Below are 23,866 nucleotides of genomic sequence, written 5' to 3'. Positions count from 1 at the left end.
ACTAATCCCCTAACCCTGTCTCTGTGAGGTTTGGAGAGAGGATTCTAATCCTTTTCTGTCTCTCTAGACTCTGTGGATAGACTCCTCCTCATCCACCTTCACTACTAGTGATAGGTAAGTCTCTCTGGATCTCAGGACACTAACATTCACAGAACCAAAGGCAATAGCTTTCCAGTTGTGCCCTGGTTGCAAGCCCTGGCATAGTGCCTATCACTTTCCTTTTGGGATTCAGCCATTACGGACAGCTCTTGACCATCTCCTTCTAATCTCAGTCTTGTCCTCTGACCGAGGTCTTATCTATGGGCAATACTCAATCGACCCAACCTAGGGACTCCCCACTGGGATGTCTCCTTAAGAACTTGAAGGCTCCTGAACTTACCAACCTCAAGCCCAAGCACTTGATTTTCTATTGCAGTATGGCCTGCCCCAATACAAACCAAGGAATCAGGAGGTCTGGCACATGAAGGGATCTCCTAACTATCATACTGTCCTCCAACTTGACCTGTACTGTAGCTGCCTTGAGAAATGGCCTGAGGTTCCTTACGTCCAAGCCCTTTTCAGGCTTTTTCGTCATACTGATATCCATGCCTTCTGTTGAATGCTCTTATTTACACCTGCTTCCCTTCCTCTTCCATCTTCCCAAGATTCAGATGACCTCCCCCTCTCTGCACCTCCTCCTCCTCCTCCATATCTCCCTTCTACTCCTTCACCTGACTTTTTAACACCCCCTCCATCTCTTCTCCCTACTTCTCCTCAGACCTCTCCCCCTATACCCTTTAGATTGGGTTTCTCCTGGCCATCCCTGTTCCAGCCACTCCTTTCAGGAGCCCCCAAGCCTGCAATCCAGCTCCCTCTCTGTGAGGTTGCTGGATTGAAAACCATTATTCAGTTCCAGACTCCCTTTTCAATGTCAAACCTTTCCAAATTGAGGTCAGACTCAGCAGTTTTTCCACAAACCCAGCTAAGTTTACAAAGGAGTTTGAATATCTCACCCTCTCCCATGACGTCTCCTGGAGAGACATCCACAGTATCTTTTCTACATGTATCAATTCAGGAGAAAGAGACGGTATTTGGGCCAAGTGATGGGAGATGAAGATGACTGAATCAGAGGCAGCCTAATGCTTATGCCCCCCACACCATGGCTGTCCCTGACTAGGACCCCAACTGGGACTACCAAGCTAATTCCCCTGACCACTGTAAATGAGATCACATGTTCTCCTGCCTGACAGAGGGAATCAAGGTGGCCACTACTAAGCCTGTAACTATGACATGGTTAAGGAAGTTACCCAAGGGCCAGATGAGAACCTTGCTCTTTTCCTACCTAAGCTCTTAGAGGCTTTTCACCTCCACACTAACCTAGGCGCTGATTCTAGGGAGGGCCAGTGTATCCTAGTGATGTACTTCATCTCTCAGTCAGCCCTGGACTCTCAGCACCAACTCCAAAAGCTAGAAAAGGGCCCTCAGACCCCACAATCAGAGTTAGTTGTTCTGACTTTCAAAGTCTTAAACAATTATGGTGAGGATCGACGCGAGGAGAAAAAGGAGCAGGACCCATGATGACCTCGGGAGCAAAAAGAGGTTTTCCAAACAGTGACCTCAGCAATTGAGGGGGCTCTTTATGGAGGGGCTTGCCCGAGGTCCCCAACACAACAGCAAGGACATCCATCTGTGGCACCGGGGCCCCAAACCTGTTTCAACTGGGATCAAAAGGGTCAATGGAGCAAAGAAATGTCCTAAGAAAAAGCAGCAGCCATCAGAACTGCACCCACATTGCAGAAAGACAGGGCACTGGAGGAAGGAATGCCCGCCCTCTTCTCAAGGGAGCAGACTGAACTCCCTTTCCCAAACCATCAGGGGCTCCCTCCATACCCTCGGGCCTCCTTGGCCTCCCCAAGACATGGACAAAGGCCCCGGCCCTGGCATGGGACCAGGCTCCACTTCACACCATCAAATTGGCCTAGCCTCCAGTAACTCTCCCTATTGCAGGTAACCTAATTGATTTCTTAATCCATTCTGGAGCCACTTACTCTGCTCTCCCCAAGTTTCTGGGCCCTTTGTCTCCCTCTGCTGTCTCCATGATAGGGGTGGAAGGAAGACTTCAGGCCACCCTACTAACCCCCAGCCTCCTCTGCACTCTGGGAGATCAGGTCTTCACTCGTGTCTTTTTAGTTATTCCTCACTGCCGTACCCCTCTCCTCCTACAAAGGGACTTCATGACTTAGCTAGGTACTCAGATCCTCCTACACACTCGGGCCTCTTCCCTACAACTGCTGGGGACTGTTTCAACCCCAACTTCCCCCTCAGATTTCACTCCCCCTGAGGTTGTAAATAGGGTCCCATCAGAGGTCTGGAACACTGACATTCCTGGAAAGGCACATCACATACAGCCCATCACTATCTGCATGAAAGATCCCACATGTTTTCCTTGCCAATTAAGCTAGAGGCCCTCAAGGGCCTCAAACCCCTCATTACCAAGTTTCTCAAATCAGACTTACTAAGACCCACCAACTCTCCTTACAACACTCCTATTCTCCCATCAGGAAACCAGATGGCTCCCATCAACTAGGACAGGATCTTGGAATCACCAGTGAGGCAGTCATCCCCTTCCATCCAGTTGTTCCTAATCCCTACACCTCACTCAGCACCATCCCTGCCAATATGCATGGCCCCTTTCAAGGAATTCTCACCACTCCCACGGCAGCAAAACTCTCAGGAGTTCCACCATGGATACATCTCTCCTGACTCAAACCCACTGACCTACCAAAGAACTCTCCATAGGAGGAACTGCCCGAGGACTCCACTCTTCCCTCCTTTGCCTTCCAGCCAATCTCAGATACCAAGTTTAGCCTCACTACAGTCCAGCCAACGGACACACGAGCCCCAGAAAGTATCTGACATGCTCTGGTACCACTGGGTAATCCCCTTCTGTTATAACTCCATGCCAAAAGACCTGGTAAGAGAGCTCCTCTCTCCTTGCTGGGAACCTTAGTTTCACTTCTTGTAATCTTTTCTCCCTCACGATACATTCTCTTCCAATGGCCTTAACTACCCACAGGCCACTGAGGCCCTTAATTTTCTAAACAATAAGGCTACTCAGCCCTACAAGAACTGTTGGATCTGGGCCAATGCCTCTCCCAGAGGGGCACTAGTAGCAATTCCTATCCTTCCTTCAGAATGGAACCAATTAGAGACCTACCTGGTACCCACCTATTTCAACAGACGCAGATGGGCCATTAATGAAAGGGTCAAGCCCACAGTAGACCACATACTTCTCAATCACCCACAACAACAGACCCATCACAATCTCCGAGGACCAACATTCTCCTCCACAGATCTCTTTAGCCAAGTGCCTCTCTGCCTAACAACTGAGACTAGACTGGGACCATCAGTCGGATCCTTTTCCAACGGACCTAAGAAGTGCTGTCACTCCTTTGACCTATAGAACTTCTTGGAAGTTCTGAAATTATGCACTCACCTACCTCTCAGTGGAAACTCTCTGGGGGTGCTATCTTACACACCCCCAGCACCAAGAAGGGCAGGTTCTCAGAAATCCTGGGAGTCTGTCCCACCAATCCCCCTCCCTCTCACTTGCACTGCAACCTGCCTGCTGTACCCATGGCGGTGAGCTTGCCCCAAGACAGGAGGTTTCTCCTCCAGAAGGAAACCTCCTCACTAAGGGTCCAGATAATGCTATCAGTCCAGCTGAGGGCTATAATTTCCGCTCTGTCACTTAGGCACAAGTGACCCCTCCAGTCTGTCTGTTCTATCACTTCCACCCTCCCTCCCAACAAAAAAATGTTATATAACAGCCATATAGCATCATCTAGTAAATAAGAAATGCTGAAAAATGAACATATTCCCCATGAAACTGATGCTCTGCCTTCCTCTAGATACACATCCTTCACTTAGGCTCTGAACAGTCCTCAATCTATATGGGTACTTAATAACATGCCCCCCCAAAAGGCATGCAACCACCTCAAACCCACTAGAGTAGCTACAATCAGAGCAGTGTTGTTGAAGGTGTGGAGAAATCAGGACCCAATGAACTGTTGGTGGGAATGTAAAGTGGTGCAGACACTGTGGAAAACAGTATGAGCAAGAGAGAAGAAGGAGTCCTATGGAGGGGAAAAGAATGATGAGCACACAGGCAAGGAGGAGGTGGGAATGGAAGAGTGCATACAGTCTTCTACTAAAGAGTAGACAGGAAGAAGCTCACTCAGTGAGGGCTTAAACACCAGGCTACATTTATAACTCACTGTGAAGGAGATGGAGAGTTCCAGAAGAGTTCTGGGATATTTATTTGAAATTTTGAGTGGTCACAGTGTAGAGAAGGAGAGAGAGTGGAAGGAAAAAGATCAGCTGAATGGCACCTGCAACGGCCCAGGTAGGACCAGGACTAGACTAAGTTAGAAGAAGAAACAAAGGCTAACGACATTATGAAGAAAAACAAAGAAAACCCCTCCCAGTGGCACTGAGCTCCACAGCCAAGAGAGGCCAGAAGACATCCATGTGGCTCCTCCATCATCGGTTCAGCCCATTCCAGGCCCCCTTCCTTTTGCTGTTGCTTCCTGGAGCAATTTGCCTTCATGTTCAAAAGCACTTATGAAATTGAAATGAGTGTATCTCACGGGTACTATGTGCCATTACATGTGATATTTTCTGGTGTCACAGTTCTCTTTAATCTGCTGGTGGACCTGATTTGTTCTGCTGACAAGAGAGAAGACTGTGAGACCAATGACAACAGAAACAAAGCAGACCTGGTCTCTGGGAATGAAGCTGTACTCTCTATCACACCTAGCAGAAAACACGGTGGCGGAGGGCCCTTCCTTCTCAAACCACAGCAGATCTGGGGAACCAGCAGGACCCCAAAATACATGCCCTTTCGAGAGGCAGATGGAGAAAATAATATATATGATTTCTCAGGACGAGAGGAAGAAAACAAAAAGGAGTATTCCTCAAAATACTACTAGGACTCAATATAAAAGAGCATATACTGTGTGACTCCACAGTTAGGAACTTCTAGAGCAGGCAAAACTGACTGGTGACAGAGTTAGAATCAGTGGTTATGTCGGCAAGGGGTGTGTTACAGGGGAGGACTGACTGACCAGAAGGGGCATGAGGGAACTTTCTGGAGTGATGCTGGAAGTCTGTATCTTGATGGGGTATAGGTTACAACTGTAAATGCATTTGATAAAACTGTAACAACTAAGATTCGTCCATTTCACTAATTATAATTCAAAAGCAAATGACACCTCAATGAAAAATATTAAAATATATCCATACACACACACACACACACACACAAACTGGATTCGAAAGAAAGTAGATTCTCCTATGGAGATTAAAGACCTTAAGAAAAACTAAAAGCTACTTTGATCCTACTTAGGACTTAAGCTCTAACTGTGGAAATGAACTTGGAGACCCTGTGGTTCAATCCATGTTCTTCAAATGAGCAAACAAGTAGGACGCGAGCTACCAAAAATCATACGGCAAATCAGCAACAGAGAGGCAATCAATCCCAGACCTCCCGAGTCCTAGTCTGGGATCAGTTGCTCTGTCCTGGATCAGTGCCAGAAAAAGCAGATTAAAACAGAAGACCAAAGGTTATTTTATGAACTAATTTCATTTCAATCATCAAACCTGGAGCTAAACAGTCAACCCCACCAAGCCAGATCTAAATCAGAAGATTAACCTTCGTGAGTGTAAGTATTTACCTTCATGAGTGTAAGTCAAGAACTGCCCCTCCATGAATGGCCGACTTCCTACTTTGCTTAGCCACTCTGCTCATATACAAGTATCCAAATTACTGGCAAGGGCCTTGAGGTAAGTAGAAAAACATGGGAGTCATAAATTGAGTTCTTTCCCCAGTTTTAACACTGACTCCCTGTGGGACTTCGGTAGATCACCTACTGTTTGTTGTTACCAGAAAGGGGACCTGGCCCCTCACGGGTCTGCCTAGGGCCAGCCTACATTGTATAGACTTCATGCAGGAGTGACTTCACAATATCAGTCCAGGTGATTTTGAGACGTTTATTAAAGCTGTGGACAGTGAAACAATGAAAGGCTTTCGGTGGAAGAAGCAACAGGAGGGCCTAGGCAGGGCTGCCTTGGCTCCCTAGAACCGTCATGGCAAGGGCCATTTCTTAGGAAAGAAATCAGCTCACTGAGAAGTGACGGAAAAGGGGCCTTGGAGTCAAGATAGGGGGTAAGTCAGGGATGAGCCGCTACTTCCCAGTGCTCCCTGGTTGCAAGTCTTATGAGATCCCTTATAGTTCAGGAAGTGCACGCCCGTGGGGGAAGGGAAAGACACAAGTGCGCTCCTGGGATGGAGAGGGAGTGCTAGGTCCTTCCTCTTAAGGGCTTTTAATTTTTTTTAATCCTCACTGGAGGACATATTTTTATTGATTTGAGAGAAAGAGAAACATCAATCAGTTGCCTCCCATACATGCCCCGCCCAGGGATCAAACTGGCAACCTTTTGGTGTATGGGACAATGCTCAAACCTGGCAAGGCCATCTTGAGGGTTTTTAAAGACTGGGAGTTTAGGGGAAGATCTCAATAGAATATTCATCTGCCTTATGCTGATGTGCCCACATGAGATTTATTCCCGTGACTCCATCCGTCCTCTGGTGTGGTTGGCACAAATGGCACTAACTGGATTTCTGTGATCTATCTCCCTAAGTAGGTGATTTAAGCTATTTACCCTCTGATTGGGGAGGAGAAGTGTGAACCATTCATCCTTAAGTGTCCTTGGTTAGGGAAGATAGGATTTTGAGATTCACTAACTGTCCATCTCACTTTCCCTGTTCCACTTGTCCTGGCTGACTGGCCTGTCTCACTGTGATATAATAAAAAATGAATATTTTATCTTTGTCTTGGATTAGTGGCACACAGCTCCACAAATCCTTGGAATCTCCACAGTGATGTATATCTTTGCTTGAGAATGAGGTAACGGGGGATGGGGGTGGACGGGGACTGGTTGCCAGAAAGGCCTAAAGGGGTGGGGAACTTTCAGCCCACCCCACCTCCAACCTCCAAGAGGAGAGGGGATGGAGACTGAGTGAGTCACCAATGGGCAACGACCTAATCCATCACGCCTACTTAATGGGGCTCGGAGAGCTTCCCAGTTAGTGAACACAATGAGGTACCCAGAGAGAGACACTAAAGCTCTATGCCCCCTCTCCTCATATCTTGTCCCATGCATCTCTTCCACTTAGCTGTTCCTGATTTTTATCCTTTACAATAAACCGGTAAATGCAAGCATTGTTTCATGAGCCACTGTAACAACTGTCAAACTGGGGAAAGGGTCATGGGAATCCCCAATCTATAGCTAGTTGGTCAGAAGTACAGGTGGAAACCTGAAACTTGCCACTGGTGTCTGAACTGGGAGCAGCCCTGTGGTTCTGAGCCCTTCATCTGTGTGTGTGTATATGAGAGGGGCGGGGGAGGGGACTGGGATAACTCAAGGTAGTTAGGAAAGAACTGAATTCTAGAATACGCAGTTGGTATTAGAAAAAAACTCCACATGTTTGGTGTCAGAAATATTGTTTGGGTAATAACAGCACAGACCTGTACCCTTTCAGGGCCCCAGTTTCCTCAATGTAAAATGAGGGGGCTAGATCAAATGCTGCTGATGTAACGGGTGCAGAGTACAGGTCCCCTGAAAATAGCAGAGCATATGCCCACACATCTTTGGTTGGGGGAAGGGAAGGGGAAGTGGATGACACGGTGGTTAAGATATTTCACGTAACGATGGCAAGTTAACAGCTATGCCTTTCTTGAATGGGGAGGGCTGCTCCCTAAGGCAAAAGGTGCACATGACTCTGAGAGAGTATAGTGGTAGCTCAAGACAGAGCCAGGGGAGGTGGACGTTCATCCCGGAAGTCACTGGGAACTCTTGCTTTGACTAAAGATGGCAGCTAAAAGAAGGTAAAAGGTACAGGGAACTGGAAAATGTGGCACTCATAGGACGGACCAGATAAGAGGTCACATAGGAAGTTCTGGGCCAAGCATTTAAAAAAGGACAAACTGAAAGAGAAGGGGCCCAGTCTGCCATGAGGTCTGGTGTGTGAAAAGAAGCCATGGAGGCTGAGAGAGAGAAGCAGCCACACGGTCTGCAAGGGTGTGAGAAGAGATCTGATGGAGCTGCAGGGAGCTGCCTAACCAAGCATGGATTCATGGGAGATGCCTGGAGCTGAACTGTGACCAGAGGTGCTGAGTTGCAGACTTCTGCTTCTCTGAAGGACATACAGAGAAACTACTCTCTTGGGACTGTGTCTCCCCGGACTCCAACCTGATCCTGTGTAACCTAGCACATGTTTCCTTCAGCCACTACATGGAGGCTGAGGACAATGTATCCCAGATCCTGAAGGAGAAAGGTGCTGTGAGAAGATAGTGACTCTGAAACCCACAAGCGCACATTCCAGAGAGGATGGAGATCTGTTTGCACAGCTGACTTAAGAACAGATAAGGACATGAAGAATTCCTGGGGCATGGTTTTGGCTTAAAGCCTTCTGGGGAGCAAGGGAAGGGCTGGCTCTTGTGGGAAAACAGGGTTCTGAACAGGAGTGCTCTTAACCCTCCCCCCACCCCAAGGTTGGAACTTTATAAATCAGAGGTAGCAAACACAAGGCCCAAAGGCTGAATCCGACCCTCTACCTTGTTCCATCCAGCCCAGCTCCATGTTTCTACCCAGGCGGCAGTGCCAAGCTCCTTGCCCCTAGTTAAGGAGTAGTTACATTTATAAAGTCCTAAAATTACATTCAGCCCTTTGAAGGCAACCACGAATCTGATGTGGCCCCCAGTGAAAATGAGTTTGACACCCCTAGCATAAATAAAAACCTGTTTCCTTCAACACTAATATATCATGTATCAAAGTACCACATGACTGAGCCCTGGTTTGCTCAGTTACACTAAGGCTCCAGCTAGAATTTGCTGATTCTTTGAATTGCTGGTTTAAAAATTTCTAGAGTTAATATGAGAAATTCTCACTCTCTGGAAGCCACTAACAAATTCTGGTTTCAACCACCAAGCAACATAATTTCTCAGGCCTAATTTCCTATTTTGACTAATGACATGCCAGACTTTGTGTGATTTCTCCTTTAAGCAGTGGCAAAAAAACTCAACAGTGTCCTATAACAGGCCCTGTCCTTGTTCCCAGCTCTCAAAGACCTGCAGCCCAATTCTCTCAGATGGAAGAATCAGTCTCTCTCCGTTACACTCAATTTTAAACCAAAACCCAAAACAGGATTTTTGACATGCCTCCCAGACTATAAGGCTTGTGCTTCATTAATGATTAAAACAGCAGCTGGGAGATAATGTCTTAAAAGCAAGTTGGTCAGTTAGACAACTTGGCAACAGTTTAAATCCCCTTTTTTTTCTTTTTTTGACACTGTAGTTCCAAAGCAAATCTAAAGAAAAATTAAATGATGTAGGCCTTCTATTACCAAGAGCTTCAAGGATGTGTAAGAAATCAAAGCCTTTAACCAAATCCTCAGAAAACTGGCTGAGATGATGAGGACTCTTGTACACGGAATTACAACAGGAGGACTGAAACTGGGTGAATAATGGGCAACACTAAGGCAGATCTGAATTGGAGACAACTATTACCAGATTTTTAGCCACAAAGTTCATTCAGGTATTTATCCTGAATGAACTTAATTCTACAAATAAATTACTGAGCTGTCCAGTTTAGTGGTTAAGAGTACCAACTCTGGAATTCAAGTCCCCGCTCTGCCTCGTAAAGAAAGGGGGAAGGTACTGAACTTCTAAGCTTCAGTTTCCACTCTAGAAATCTGAGTAATGGTCCCTGCACCATGAGGGTGTTGTAAGAATTAAAGGGTATTTAACCCAGTGTCTGGTGAGGAGTAATGCTGACTAGTACTATTAGCATCATCATTCTTGTCTTTAAGGTAAGTCATAGACCCTACTGAAAAATAAGGGCATGACATTAAAGGCACAGGAAACAAGAAAAGATGGGCACAATGGACTTCATCAAAATTAAAAACCTTTGTGTATCTAAGGACCCAGTGAACAGGGTAAAAAGGTAATTCACAGAATGGGAGAAAGTATTTGCAAATCACATATCCAATATGGGATTAAGATCCAAAATATAGAAAGAACTCCTAAAACTCAACAACAAAAACAACCTCATTTAAAATTGGGCAAGAAAATAAAACCAAAAAAAAAAGAAGAAGGAAAAGGAAAAAATGGGCAAAGGACTTAACCAGATACTTCTCCAAAATGTACAAATGGCCAATAAACACATGAAAAGATGCTCAATGTCACTAATGATTAGGAAAATGGCAGGGATATGAAGAAACTGGGACCCTGTGCACTGCTGGTGGGAGAGTAAAATGGTACCATCACTGTGGAAAATAGTATGGTGGTACTTCCTCAAAATATTATAAATAGAATTACCATATGATTCAGTAATTCCACCCCTAGGTCACAAACGGGTATTTGTTCACCGTGTTCACAGCAGCATTATTCACAATAGCCAAAAGGTAGAAGCAACCCAAGTGTCAAAAGACAAATGAGTAGATAAACAAAATGTGGTATACCCATACAATGAAATATTATTAAGGCTTAAAAAGGACAATCTGACACATGTTCCAACATGGGTGAATCTTGTAAACAATATGCCAAGTGACATAGAGCAGTGACAAAAGGACAAATACTACACAACACTATGTGACATCGTCATAGCAGTCAAATTCAGAGACACAGAAAACAGAATGGTCATTGCCAGGGGCTGGGGTAGGGGGACAAGGAGTTAGTGTTTAACAGGTATGGAGTTTCAGTCTTGCAAGATGAAAAATTCCTGGAGGTGGATGGTAGTGATGGCTGCATAATAACATGAATGTAGTCAATGTCATGGAACTGAAAAATGATCAGAATGATAAATTTTGCATTATACATATTTAACTGGGATTGTCTAAAAGTAAATGAATCAATAAATAAATACAAATGAAAGCAGGTGCCCTTGTGGAATGCTTAGTCTAATCGGGATGTCCAACCTGAGGCCCACGGGCTGCATGAAGCTCAGGATGGCTGTGAATGCGGCCCAACACAAAATCATAAACTTACTTAAAACATTATGAGATTTTATTTGTGATTACATTTCACAGTGTATTTAATGTGTGGCCCAAGACAACTTTTTTTCTTCCACTGTGTCCCAGAGACATCAAAAGGCTGGACACCCCTGGAAAAATGGTGCATGGAAAGAATATAACATAGTAACATATTTTGGTTTTACATGTGCTATCTCACTGATCAGCTTAAGCCTTTGAGATTGGACAAAACAAGTATTCTCTCATTCATGTTAGCGTAGGTAGCTAGATATTAATAAAAGAGAAGGGCGCAAAACTGGCTAAGCTTAATTAGGCTGGAAGCTACAGCTTCACACATTACAGGGGATAGTAGCATTGCCCTGCCAAGGGTATTAACACCCCTCCATCTGCCCCACCCCTGACACGCAGGGAGGAAGGATTGGCTTTCCAATCTCCCTAGGATTCAATTGGTCTACTCGCCTGGACTATGAGGGGTAGAAGGGGGTGAATTCTTCAGCTGGACACATACAAAGCAGAAGCCAAGCTGGCACAAGGGGAGGTCCTTCTACTTTGAGGCATGTGCAGAAGGAGCCAAGATGGTGACCATAGAAAGGAGGTGTCTACTCTAGGGAAAGACTGATTGGTTAAGGGGAGGGCCAGCACAAGCCCAAGAAGGACTGGAAAAGAGATCGGTCAGTTTGAAAGCCCAAGGTAATATAATCAAAGCCTAACAAGGGCCTCTCTCTCAGTAACACACGTTCACCTGCCTGTTCCTTCCTCTGCTCCCTCTTTCTCTTTGGCAGCTATGTGGGCCTAGCAATCATGAAGGTCAAAGCACAGGTTCTGAGTGCAGGTCTGGATACAGTAGCATATCACTGGCTGGAGCACAGCTGGAAACAGAGACTGAGGTAGCCAGATAGGGACAGAGACTGTATGGGACTAAGTTTTGGCCTGGACTGATCCAAGGACACAGAATATCTGGGCCCTGGCCCTTCTCCTGGGTTTGATGAAGACAAGGCTGGACTTCTTCCATGGCAAGATGGTCAGAGCTTCGCTACAGGCACCTGGGGACAGTCTTTGCTTTTACTTCAATAAATCTTCCCGCCACACCTCATCCTTCCATGTGTGTGTCCCTGGGAATACTTTTCTTGTGACTCTGTGGAAGGTCCCCTTTTCAACCAGCAACACACACACACACACCCCTCTTCCTTGTTTACAGCTCAGGACACTGAGTACTAACAGTTGATGGATTCACGCAAGGCAGTCACACACAGGCAGAAGAAAGACTGACCTCAATCCAAAACAAAAAAGTGCCAAATGTTGGAAAAGAATGAAGAGAGGGCAATGGGCATCTACACTGCTCTGGAATTCACTGATGGAATTATACTACCTTCGTGGACTTCCCTGTGCATTCTGTTAAGGTTCCTTCTTGTCTATATGGAAACTCACCTCCCTGGGTGTGAAACCTGGCTCAGACTATGTGAGCTACCTTAACAATTTCTTAACTCCTCCAAGCCTCCATTTCTCCATTTCTTTCTAAAATGGAGATCACACCCCTGACTTGATGGAGTTTTCAGAAAAAAGATTTAAATGAAATATGTGTAAAGCACTTACAGTAAATAATAGCTAATATTTTTAGCTTTGAAAGATGCTAAAAAGAATGCGAATGGCAGAAAGGAACTTTGGAGTGAATAACTTTGTAGAGTATACTCTATCACATGCCATGAGGGTGACAGAAAAACACAAGGTACAAATCCGGCCCCAGGAGCCTCCCTTTTTTTTTTTATGTATTTTATTGATTATACCATTACAGTTGCCCCATTCCTCCCCTTCACTCCCCTCCACCCTGCACACCCCTCCCTCTCCATTCCCCCCTTTTGTTCATGTCTATGTGTCACAAGTTCTTTAGATTCTGTATTTCCCATAGTATTCCTGTCCTCCCCCTACCTATTTTCTACCTACCGTCTATGCTACTTATTCTCTGTATCTTCTCCCCCCTTCTCCTTCTCCTACTCCCCTGTTGCTAATCCTCCATGTGTTCTTCATTTCTATGGTTCCACTCCTGATCTAGCTGTCCTCTTAGTTTGCTTTTGTTTTAGGTGTGGTTGTTAATAACTGTGAGTTTGCTGTCCTTTCACTGTTCATATTTTTCATCTTCTTTTTCTTAGATAAGTCCCTTTAGCATTTCATATATTAAGGGCTTGGTGATGATGAACTCCTTGAACTTGACCTTATCTGAGAAGCACTTTATCTGTCCTTCCATTCTAAATGAAAGCTTTGCTGGATAAAGCAATCTTGGCTGTAGGTCTTTGGATTTCATGGCTTGGAATACTTCTTTCCAGCCCCTTCTTGCCTGGAAGGTCTCTTTTGAGAAATCAGCTGACAGTCTGATGGGTACTCCTTTGTAGGTGACTGTCCCCTTATCTCTTGCTGCTTCTAGGATTCTCTCCTTCATTTTAGTCTTGGCTAATGTAATTATGATGGGCCTTGGTGTGTTCCTTCTTGGGTCCAACTTCTTTGGGACTCTGAGCTTCCTGGATTTCCTAGAAGTCTATTTCCTTTGCCAGACTGGGGAAGTTCTCCTTTATTATTTGTTCAAATACGTTTTCCACTCGTGGCTGTTTCTTTCCCCCTTCTGGTACCCCTATAATCTGGATGTTGGAACGTTTAAAGATGTCCTGGAGGTTCCTAAGCCTCTCCTCATTGTTTTGAATTCTGATTTCTTCATTCCATTCTGGTTGGATGTTTCGTTCTTCCTTCTGGTCCATTCCATTGATTTGAGTCCCAGTTTCCTTTCCATCACTATTGGCTTCCCGTGCATTTCCCTTCATTTCAATCAGTTTAGCCTTCATATGTTCCTCTAATTTGTGGCTAAAATCAACCAATTCTGTGAGGATCCTGATCACCAGTGCCTTGAATTGTGCATCTGAGAGGTTCGCTATTTCCTGGTCACTTAGCATTATTGGCTCTGGGGCTTTGAGTTCTTCCTGAGCCATATTTTGGACTGTTTGTGCCTGTTATGTATGAGGAGCCGAGCCCTAGGTGTTCACCAGGGCCGGGCCACTCAGTCACTGGGCTGTGACGCTGTATGTGGGGGCAGGGTCAGAGAGGGAAAAAAATGGCGCTTTGCTCCGCTCGGCTCTCTCTCAGATTTCTGTCCCCTCTGTGGCTTCCCACAAGGAAATTGGGCCCTCTGGTGCTGGTTCTCAGGTGTGTGGGCCCGTGTACTCTCCAGGACCCTGTGGGTCTCTCCAATGAACTCTGTGGGCCTGGGAGCCTCTCTTGTCCCCTCGATCCTGAGAAAGTCTTTCCAGTTGGTGCTTTCAGACTCTAATTCCCGTCGCTGGGGCCCTAGCCTGAGCGGTCTGTCTCACTGTTTGCTCCTTCGCTTGGTTTATCTGCGCGCAAATGTGTGACCGCAGTCAGCCAGCCGCCCTGCGCCCTCACTGGGTCTGCCAGTCACCACCCCATGCCTGGGATCCACCAACCGCCTCTGCCTCCGCTCCTGGGTTGGTCAGACAGAACAGTCTTTCCAGCCCGATCCCGCTCCGCTGCTGCCGCTGACTCCTCGGCTCTTACCGGTCTGGCTGAGTGGTTCGTTGTTGTCAGACTTCCGTACAGTTCAATTTTCACTGTTTTGGCTGCGTTTTTATTTCTAAAACTTCGCTGTCTTTAAATTTAGTTGTGGGAGGGGGCACAGTGTTTCCACCTACGCCTCCATCTTGGTCAGAAGTCCCCCAGGAGCCTCCATTCTTAATTGGAACATAAGGCAACAAGCACATGACAAGACACAAGACAAATAACAACAGGAAACAGCACAGGCAGAAGAAAGACATCAACAAGTCTGAGTATATTAGTTGAGTGCAGGACACTGTGCTAGGGACTTTACACACATCCTCTCATTTGGTTTTCACAAAAACCTGAAGGGTAGGTAAGGCTCTATTTTATAAATGAGAGAAAAGCCAAATGAATGATATGGAACAAATGCTGCATGTTCAGAGAAGAAATTCAGCACCATGAACAGGATGGTCTAAGAAGGCTGACTGGAGGGGCCAGTGAGTGCTGATAGCCACCAGGCTTGTAGACAGTCTGAGGAGGATCAAAGACATTCTTCTAGGACAGAAGGACTGAAGGGGATACTAAAGCAGGCACCCAATCAAGACTGGTTTCTAAAAGGCCCCTCTTCTAACCACAACAAGCTGGGTCAGCAAAAATGCCCTCACGTTCTATTTTTTCAGACCACTAGGTTAGCCTAAAACATTTAGGTCGAAAGCAACATCCCTTAACGGATGCTCCTCAGGGCACTGTATTTACACTCCCTTCCTTACCTTGAATCTCCCCCCCAAAACAAAACCAAAAACCAGGCAGAGTACACAGAATGCTTATCCAATATTACATCCACAAAGTATGAGAAAATGAAAAATAAAATACACAAGTGTTCCACTTCTTATATGAAATGAGAATCTCAATGAGGTTATTTAAAAAGCACATTGTGATTTTTTTTCTCCATTGCATTTTTTTGGGATATTTTTCAAATTTGCTACATGTGTTTACACTGTTGGGGTTTTTAAAAAAGATTTTATTTCATTTTAGAGAGAAGGGCAAGGAGGGAGAAAGAGTGGAAGAGAAACATCAACATGAGAGAGAAGTGCCTGACCAGGGACCTGGCCTACAACCCAGGCATGTGCCCTGACTGGAATCGAACCAGTGACCTTTAGCTTTGTGGGACAACTCCCAGCCAACTAAGTCGCACCAGTCAGGACCTATACATTGTTTGTTCAAAAGCACAATTCTATGAAAATGTTTAACACCCTAAAGAGCCTACTCTAAGTAGTGGTACCCCTTCACTCAGTAACGCCTCATGCGCGGCTCAGCTCTTATTCTTGTACAGGGAAAGCAGAGCAGGACCAGGAGCAGGCCACTTCACCACGTGACGTTCAAGGTTGGGGAGCTTTACCACCTGTCTAGCCCCCTCAGCCCCTCTAAGTCTGGAGCTCTCACAACTCCAGACTTCTTCCCATGCTCCATCCAGCCTGCTCACCTCTGCTGAGTCTCTGCTGTGCCTCTTCCTCACAGGGGAGCTCCAGGTCTTAGAGGGGCTGGCACTGCCCACTACCAACCTCCTTACAGGACCCCTCTTCTGCAGAGATAGGGGCTTGGGTGGTAAGAAAGAACGTCCTTTCGGTGACTGTCAAGGAGAAATCTCCCTGCTGCTATAATGACATTCATGCTACTCCCCTCCCTAGAAATCTTCCATGGCTCCCCTGTGCCACCAGTGAAAGGGGCCCAACTCCTTCGTTCTTGCCCAGCCTCCAAATCAGGCTTTACCCTGCCTTCCAGCTGCTTCTTCCAAGGCACTCCCCTTGCTGGGCAATAGAACCAGTTCCATTACCCGCACCTGCCCCGTAATAGCCAATCTTTGAGCAGGCTGCTGTCCCCGCCAAAAGAGCCCTTCAAGCATCCTTTTCTATTTCTGTATGAATCAAACCCTGCTCAGCAGTCACCATCTGCAGTGTCCTCCTGAGTTCTTCCTTCCCTCTTCCTCATCCCCTCCCACTATACAAATGCTAGCAGTTTTTCTTGGAGTTGGAACAGAATGCAGGTTGTACCTCCAGTTCCCTTACTGCTAGTGGGTGCCCTTCTCATTGCCTCAGTATCCCCATCTGCAAAACGGAAATAACGACAGTGCCTTACTCATAGAATTATTATGAGGTTTAAAGGACTGTAGATATATAAGATGCTACCTCAGTCTCTGGCACATATTAACACTGAACTTAAAAAAAAAGAGAGAGAGAAAACCTGCCCTGGCTGAGTAGCTCAGTTGGTTGGCTCACTGTTCCACACATCAAAGGGCTGCAGGTTTAAACCCCCAATCAGGGCACATACCTAAGCCGCAGGTTCAATCACTGGTCGGGCACACATGGGAGGTAGCCAATAGCCATTTCTCTCTCACATCAATGTTTCTGTCTCTCTTCCCCCCCGCCACTCCCTTTCTCTTTCTCTTAAAAAAAATCAATAAGCATATCCTCAGGTTAGGATTTTAAAAAAGAAAGCAAACACCTTTATTAATATCACTGCTGGAGGTAACCCCTTCCCTCTTCCATTCCTTTACTTCACTCATCTGTCCAATCTTGTGCCACTACTTTCTATTAACCTGATTTAGGCACCTGTTTTATCTCCCTTACTAGACTGAACATCCTGGCAAATGCTTAGTTTGTTATCTACAGACAGTCAATACAAAACCGCTGAATGAATAAATGAATTCTAAGTAATCATACTTAATGTCCATAAGACACACACTTAATGTTTAAAAGAAAGGTTTTAAAAAGAGTGAGAGAGATTAAAGAAGTAGAACTTTCCACCTAGAGCGAGTTCTCAAAGTGCGTTTGCCTGGGACAGCGACATCGGCGTCCTTGGGAACTTGTTAGAAATGCAGAATGCTAAGCCCCAACCCATACCTGCTGAATCAGAACTGAGAGTGGGGCCCAGCAATCTGGTTTAACAAACCCTCCAGGTGATTCTCATGACCCTGAATCATGGGATCAGTAGAGCCAAAAGCAACACGGAAGCACAGAATGAGCACTAGATTAGGTGTGGATTCGGCTGAACTCTGTCACTGACCTTGCACAAAAATTCTCTTACTCTCTTAACTGCCTTAAAAGCAACAGAGGGACAACAGCACTCAAATCATTAAGTGTTATAAGGATTAAATGAGCTCCTATGTGCAGAGGTGGCATACAGTAGGTGCTTAATAATTGTAAGTTTCTTTCAGTTTTCTTCCTGTGCTTCTCAAACCTGAGCAAGGACTAGTCATTCTTGGTACAAACAGCCATGCTGGCATCAAAGACCTAGCTTTCACAGGCATTAGGAAGTGGTTTATGTCCAATACCATCTAATCTGAAAACAAACCACAGCATGGTATCTCCTTCCATGTTCATTGAAGCAGAACTATGAAGACAACAGATGGTCCTTCTCCCACCACCCAAATAATCTGATCAGAATTAACTAACTATTCACTGATCTTTTAATGTAAATGAATCCAAACTTTACTCCTGGAAAATGATTACCTAAAAACGTCTTGTAGCCACCACAAGAACGCTTGTCCACTTTGCAGAGCACCATGGCCCTGACTAAGGGAATTTCTGATATATAACATCCACCTCCAGCAAACATCCAGCTCCCAGGGGTCGGTCGTAGACGGTTGAGACTAAGACAGTCACATTTTGAAACTTGTTTCAAAACAGACAATCCAGAAATAAAAGTACTTTTTCTTTCATACTTAGTCTCTTACACCACTGCTAGTGCTCTCTCTGAAGCCCACATGCTCCTCAGGAACCACCTTCCAGAATGAAGAGCAGGCTGGCTGCAAGAAATTCAGACTGCATTTCAGCCTGTGGGCTCAGCTGCCTATAGTCGAAATGGGCAAACTATATGTTCCGCCAAACAGCACCAGGTTAGGATGTCCGTATGAGGCCCAGGCACAAGCCAGAGATCATTATTAACCCCTCCTACTGTGATCCTGATGCTTTGCAGCTCCAGAACACCTTTGGTGGGCATATTATCTCTACTGCAGGATCCCTAAGAACAGCATTTCAATATTTCTGTCCCAGAGCCTGGCACCCAACAGGCATTCAAATAGCCCACTGGATGGAACTGATGAAATTATTCAGGTACAAGCCCCATGCAGCCATTGCCAGGTATTTTTTTATGAGTGAGGAAAATGAGGTCCAGAGAGACTAAAAGTTGAAATCAGCTAAAAAACATAGTCTCTGATGTCATGCACCTAGAAAAGGGCTTCATATTGTGCCCTGACCCTAGTCGCCACTCCTGCCCACAGCCAGCTCTGTACCACTCAGATTGGTGTTCACAGAGGCCCGCTGGTCCACCCCATGTACCCGTCTCCAGGCACAGAGTACCCTCTTATCTGCCTCTGGAACTCCCACCTATTATCATGGTCAGGCCTCAGACTCAAAGAAACCGGTCCCATCGCCCCAGCTCTTCTGAATTCTTTTGGACTCTGAACAGCACCAAGACCCCCTACTCAACTGAGCACTTAGCTATGGAGTGACCTTCTTTTAGCCATCATTGTCACATGCATCTCTGTCCTCTCTCCATAAATCCCTTGGTGACAAGGACAGCTGTGGAATCCCAGCTCTCCCTCTGACTGGCTGAGCAGTCCCTCCATTCCTTGGAGCCTCATCGCTAATGTGAAAGACAGGATACTGTTAGATCTAGGCAGGCCTAGGAGGAATGAAAATCACCAGGCAAGAAAATGGCACCGTGGGAAGCTACCTGCAGACCCTACCCAGGAAGATTAGGGTCTGGGGTTGGCTTCTCCGGCATAACAGGATGCAGCTTTCACCCAGCAACCAGCTCTAGCCAATCAGATTCTAATACCCCAACCACAGGTTTTTACGTTGAAAAACCCTGATCTAAGAACAACCAAGTAAGTCCCCAGCTCCCTTGGTTGGCTCCACTTTCCCCTAATATCCTTTGGTTGGCTTCCCAACCTTCCTCCACTCTCCCTCTTATTCCCCGCTAATAAACCCTGCTCTCCTTAGCTTGCTGCATCCTACCAGTTTCTTGAGCGACTCCGACCTAACAGATACCTTCTTCACAAAGCAGCTACAAGGAGGAAATAATGGCTGTAGAACTGCTGTGAAGCTGTAGCTACTGCTTTGAATCATTAGCTTTGTTGTTACTTCATTTCTGTATCCCCTCCCTCCCCTCAGCCTCCAAGCACACACTTTTAATAGAATACTAACAGTACTAAACATCATGAAAATAACTTTCACACTATGTCACAACAGTACAGAATATACATTAGAACTGAACTGTGAAATTGCACAGGCATCACCAGTCAACTAAGCTAGCAATGAGGAGGCTTCATTCGCTTTGTGGTCAAGTGTCTTTTCTAAGTGCTGGTGGACAAGGGTATTTTCCTTCACAGGTCACAGATGGGCCAGCTGTCCCACATATCCTCTCCAGATAGAAAAATTCAATCCTAATTTAACTGTTCTGTTATTAACAGTGGAAGCTACAATTTATTGACCCTCTCCTATGTTCCAGGCAATATACTATGTGTTTTACACCCATCAGCTCACTTAAACCTCATTGTTCTATGAGTACAAATCTATCTATTTCTATCTCTATCTCTGTCTCTCAGCAAACTAAGGCTCAAAAGGGTCACACGATTTTCTGGGGTCCCACAGCCAACAAATGGGCAAGGCAAAATTCAAAAGCCAGGTCTTCGCAACATAAGCATATGACCTCTTTCCATTCCATATATACCTCTATATTCTTTATATTTGCATATTTTTAAATCCCCTTTAAGTTCTACCCCACAACTACCTTGGCATTTCAAAGGTGTACAGAGTAGACTGAGTGCCAGCCTGCAAACCAAAAGGTGGCCAGTTCAATTCCCAGTCGGCAGTGCCAGCCTGCAAACCAAAAGGTGGTCGGTTCAATTCCCAGTCGACGGAGTACATGCCTGGGCTGAGAGCCAGGTTCCCAGTATGCGATGTGTGAGAGGCAACCACACACTGATGTTTCTTTCCTTACCCCTCCCTCTAAACATAAATAAATAAAAGCTGTTGAAAAGTTGAAAAAAAAAAGGTGTAGAGCTTCCTATTGTAAAGGGAGTAGAAAAAAATGAGCATTCCACCCCACTCCAAGCTTACTGTCTCCCTCCAATAACTGGTTGGAATTCAACACTCAACTGAAATGAGAAATGAGTTGCTGGAATGTGGCTGCAGTGAAAGAGCAGCTGAGGAAAGGAAGTGAGGAGTAAAGAGGGGTGGGAATCCAGAGACAGCAGTGTGCAAAGGTGGGAAAACACTTTCCCAACACCCAGTGTCCATCATTCCTTGTCAAAAAGAATAAAGGTTCCCAAATGCCAAGTAGCCAAGGGGAACAACCTCAATGATTTCACAGGCCTCACTAAAGGCTGAAAAGTAAGCTGAAAGTTCATCAGAGCAGAAAATAAACAAATCACTACTGCCTGAAACAGCTAGGTCCATAAGGACTCCAAAGGTCTCTTGCTCATAAAAGATATTTTACCAGTCCTTCCAGTTCAACCCGGAACTCAGTTTTCAAAAAAAAAAATGTTTACACCTTATTTATTTTTAGAGAGAGGGGAAGGGAGGTAGAAAGAGTGGAGAGAAACATCTAGTGTGAGAGATACACTGATCAGTTGCCTCTCACACACCCCCAACCAGGGACCTGACCCACAACCCAGGCACATGCCCTGACTGGGAATCAAACCAGTGACCTTTTGGTTCACAGTCTAGCACTGAACCCACTAAGCCACACCAGCCAGGGCAGCAACTCAGTTTTAAAAGAAACTAACCACCATTCTTGACTGATCACTTGGCATAAGCTCCTACCATAGTTGAAAAGCAAGCCACTTTTTTAATGAGGAAATCCCATACCGCAGCCACTCTGGTATTCCTTCACTTAGCCCTGGCTCTCCTTAACCAGGATACTGGTCACCCCTGGTGTCCTCTTCCAGGTGCCAGACCCCCTCTACAGGATTAACAAGTACTGCTGAGTACCCCTTTCTCTGCATTGCCACCAGAACATTTCAACTTTGGTAAATTTAATATTGCAGAGAAGCAGCAATGTGCAGAGACTACTACTAGGAATACCAAAACTTTGGAATTTGAAGGAACCTACCACATCTTACTTCCAAATACCTCATCTGTCAGACAGGGAAAACGTCAAATCAGAAAGAGTAGTGACTTGCACAAGGTCATTGAGAAAGTTACTAGCAAAGTCCCGACTGGAGCCCAGGCTTCCAGATTCCCAGTCCAGGATCTTAATGGTAAATAACACGGCCTCCCTTATTTCCTAGCAGAACTGCAGCCCGCCTCCTCCACCACCACCACCACCCACCTCACCCCACCCCCGCCGCCGGTAATCATCCTCTAGGAACCCCTCCCCCCTATCCCAACCCTCCTACACCCCAGCAGAATGGCAGATCTAATTAGCAAGTCTTAGAACAGGTAGCATTCCCTGGGAGGGTGCCCAGTCTGAGAGCTGCTGGAACTGAAAAGCAGGGACAGGGGTGAAGGAAATAGGATGCGGAGAAACTGGGTCCTGACAGCAGCGACAGCAGACTGGTTAAGGGCGCACGCAGTGGCATCTCCCAAGAGCCAACCAACTGCAGGCACCACCTCTGAGGTGCTAGGAAGGGCTGGGCCCTGATGGGTAGGGACGCGCAGCGGATCTCCAAGCCCAAGTTGGGCCTCCGGGCGCCTCCTGGCAGAATGGCGCTGGCGTCGTGAGCAGGCCCAGTCGGCCAGTCCGCCAGTGGGCAGAGGCCCGGGACAGGATGCCCAGCCCACCCGAGAGGTGGCACCGGTGACCCATAGAGGCCTGCGGTCCCCACCCGCGTCAGCTGCTGCCGTAGCCCAACCAGACGCACATCCTTCGCGCGGCCTTACCAAGGCACTGCCCCACCGGTGTGCTGAACGGGTTCCCCAGGAGGAACTCCATCGTGGACGGACAACACGGCAGCGGCCGGGATCTCCGCGGTCTTCCTTGGCGCTCGGGACCTGACGTACACTTGCCCCCGTCCCACCCTCAGGAACACTGGGCTCTCGATCCCGCTCCTGTCGCACCCCTATAGGGCAATGCCTGCCAGGTTTTCCTCCGACTGGTCCCTGCCTCAGCGAAGCCCCACCTACCCCACGGCGTCCCATTGGGCAGTGGAGCAAGCTAAGTCATAGGAATTCCGTCTAGCGTAGAGGCAGCCCACATGGCCCGCCTCCGAACGAGCCTGTGTATTTTAATTCATCTATATATTGGTCAATCTAGAATCACTACGGTTATTGGAGAACAGACGAGTCAATCACTCAAATAGGGGCGGGGGAGAAAGAAGCGTGGCTAAAAGAATCCCCGCCCATAAAAAGTGCTGATTGGAGAAACATTTGTTTTCTCTACCGCTGGTTGGTGGTAGGAGTATTTCCCCACCCAGAAATTTTGTCACGTGACTTATCAACTTTCACCCCGGATGTATACCTTTTAACTTCCCCTTAGCAACTGAGTGGCGCCTCCTGGTTTCCCTAGCAACTGAGCGATGCTTTTGCTGTGCTAACCAACCCGGTAGCCTGCGCTTGAAAGGTGAGGCTGGAGCTGAAACTCCGGGAGGACTAGCAGGGACAAACAGGGCCCGACTTAACTCTTCTCTGACTTTTTTCTCCAAGGAGTCTGACCCAACCGTTCTCATTTGTAAAATGAGCACACAGGTCCTCTGCCAGACGCTTTGAGACACGCTGAGACGGTCAAAACACTAGTCTGGGCTTTCAGGCCTGTGGATGAGAAAGAAATGCTAAAGAACCATTTCCTCAGGGGTCAATGCCCAAAGAGATTTTTTAGAGGTTCGACGCCCCCCACCCCCCACCCCGCCCCCGAGGCTTCTGGCCTGATCCCTTTTATTAAAAAGTATCAGAGGCTTGGCTGTGGTGGCTCAGTGGCTTGAGCGCTGGCCTGAGAACTGGAAGATTGCACGTTCATTTCCCATTGATCCATGTTTCTCTCCCTTTCTTCCTCCCTTCCCCCTCTCTCTAAAAATGAATAAATAAGATCTTTTTATTAAAAAGTTACTGCAAAGAAAGATCCACTGGTAGCTTCAAGAATCTAACTGACATCTTAATTGTCATTAATTTATTTATCTTATTTTTATTCTTCATCTTGGTGCAATTTAAAGTGCTTTGACTGGGAATATGGATCCGAGTTCCATGTCTGTTTCTTGTCAGTTGCTTCTTGTATAAGACAATTTTCTTCCCATTAGGAATCTCTTCTCTAATGGCCTCC

The 23,866-nt window shown here is 46.3% G+C and overlaps 2 protein-coding genes across 15 annotated transcripts in view; one reads left to right on the top strand and one right to left on the bottom strand.

Annotated features, from left to right (window-relative positions):
• Positions 1–22,685, bottom strand: part of TOM1L2 (target of myb1 like 2 membrane trafficking protein) — a 119,830-nt gene extending 97,145 nt beyond the window's left edge. For 5 of the 12 annotated variants that reach the window (XM_037068747.1, XM_037068749.1, XM_037068750.1 and 2 more), the window contains exon 1: positions 22,495–22,685. In XM_037068747.1, coding sequence (XP_036924642.1) covers positions 22,495–22,546 — 52 coding nt within the window. In that variant the 5' untranslated portion in view covers positions 22,547–22,685. The remainder of the gene's footprint in view (positions 1–22,494) is intronic. The other 7 variants (XM_037068746.1, XM_037068751.1, XM_037068756.1 and 4 more) reach the window with 3 other exon arrangements.
• Positions 22,686–23,068: 383 nt separating this feature from the next.
• The window catches only part of DRC3 (dynein regulatory complex subunit 3), a 52,858-nt gene continuing 52,060 nt past the window's right edge, over positions 23,069–23,866 (top strand). For all 3 annotated transcript variants that reach the window (XM_037068830.1, XM_037068831.1, XM_037068829.1), the window contains exon 1: positions 23,069–23,173. The gene's annotated coding sequence lies outside the window, so the exon portion shown is untranslated. The remainder of the gene's footprint in view (positions 23,174–23,866) is intronic.

The sequence above is a fragment of the Sturnira hondurensis genome, unplaced genomic scaffold (assembly GCF_014824575.4).
Source record: "Sturnira hondurensis isolate 20B ecotype Veracruz unplaced genomic scaffold, ASM1482457v3 Scaffold0018097, whole genome shotgun sequence".
NCBI lineage: Eukaryota > Metazoa > Chordata > Mammalia > Chiroptera > Phyllostomidae > Sturnira > Sturnira hondurensis.
This window is presented reverse-complemented; position numbering and strand designations above follow the sequence as displayed.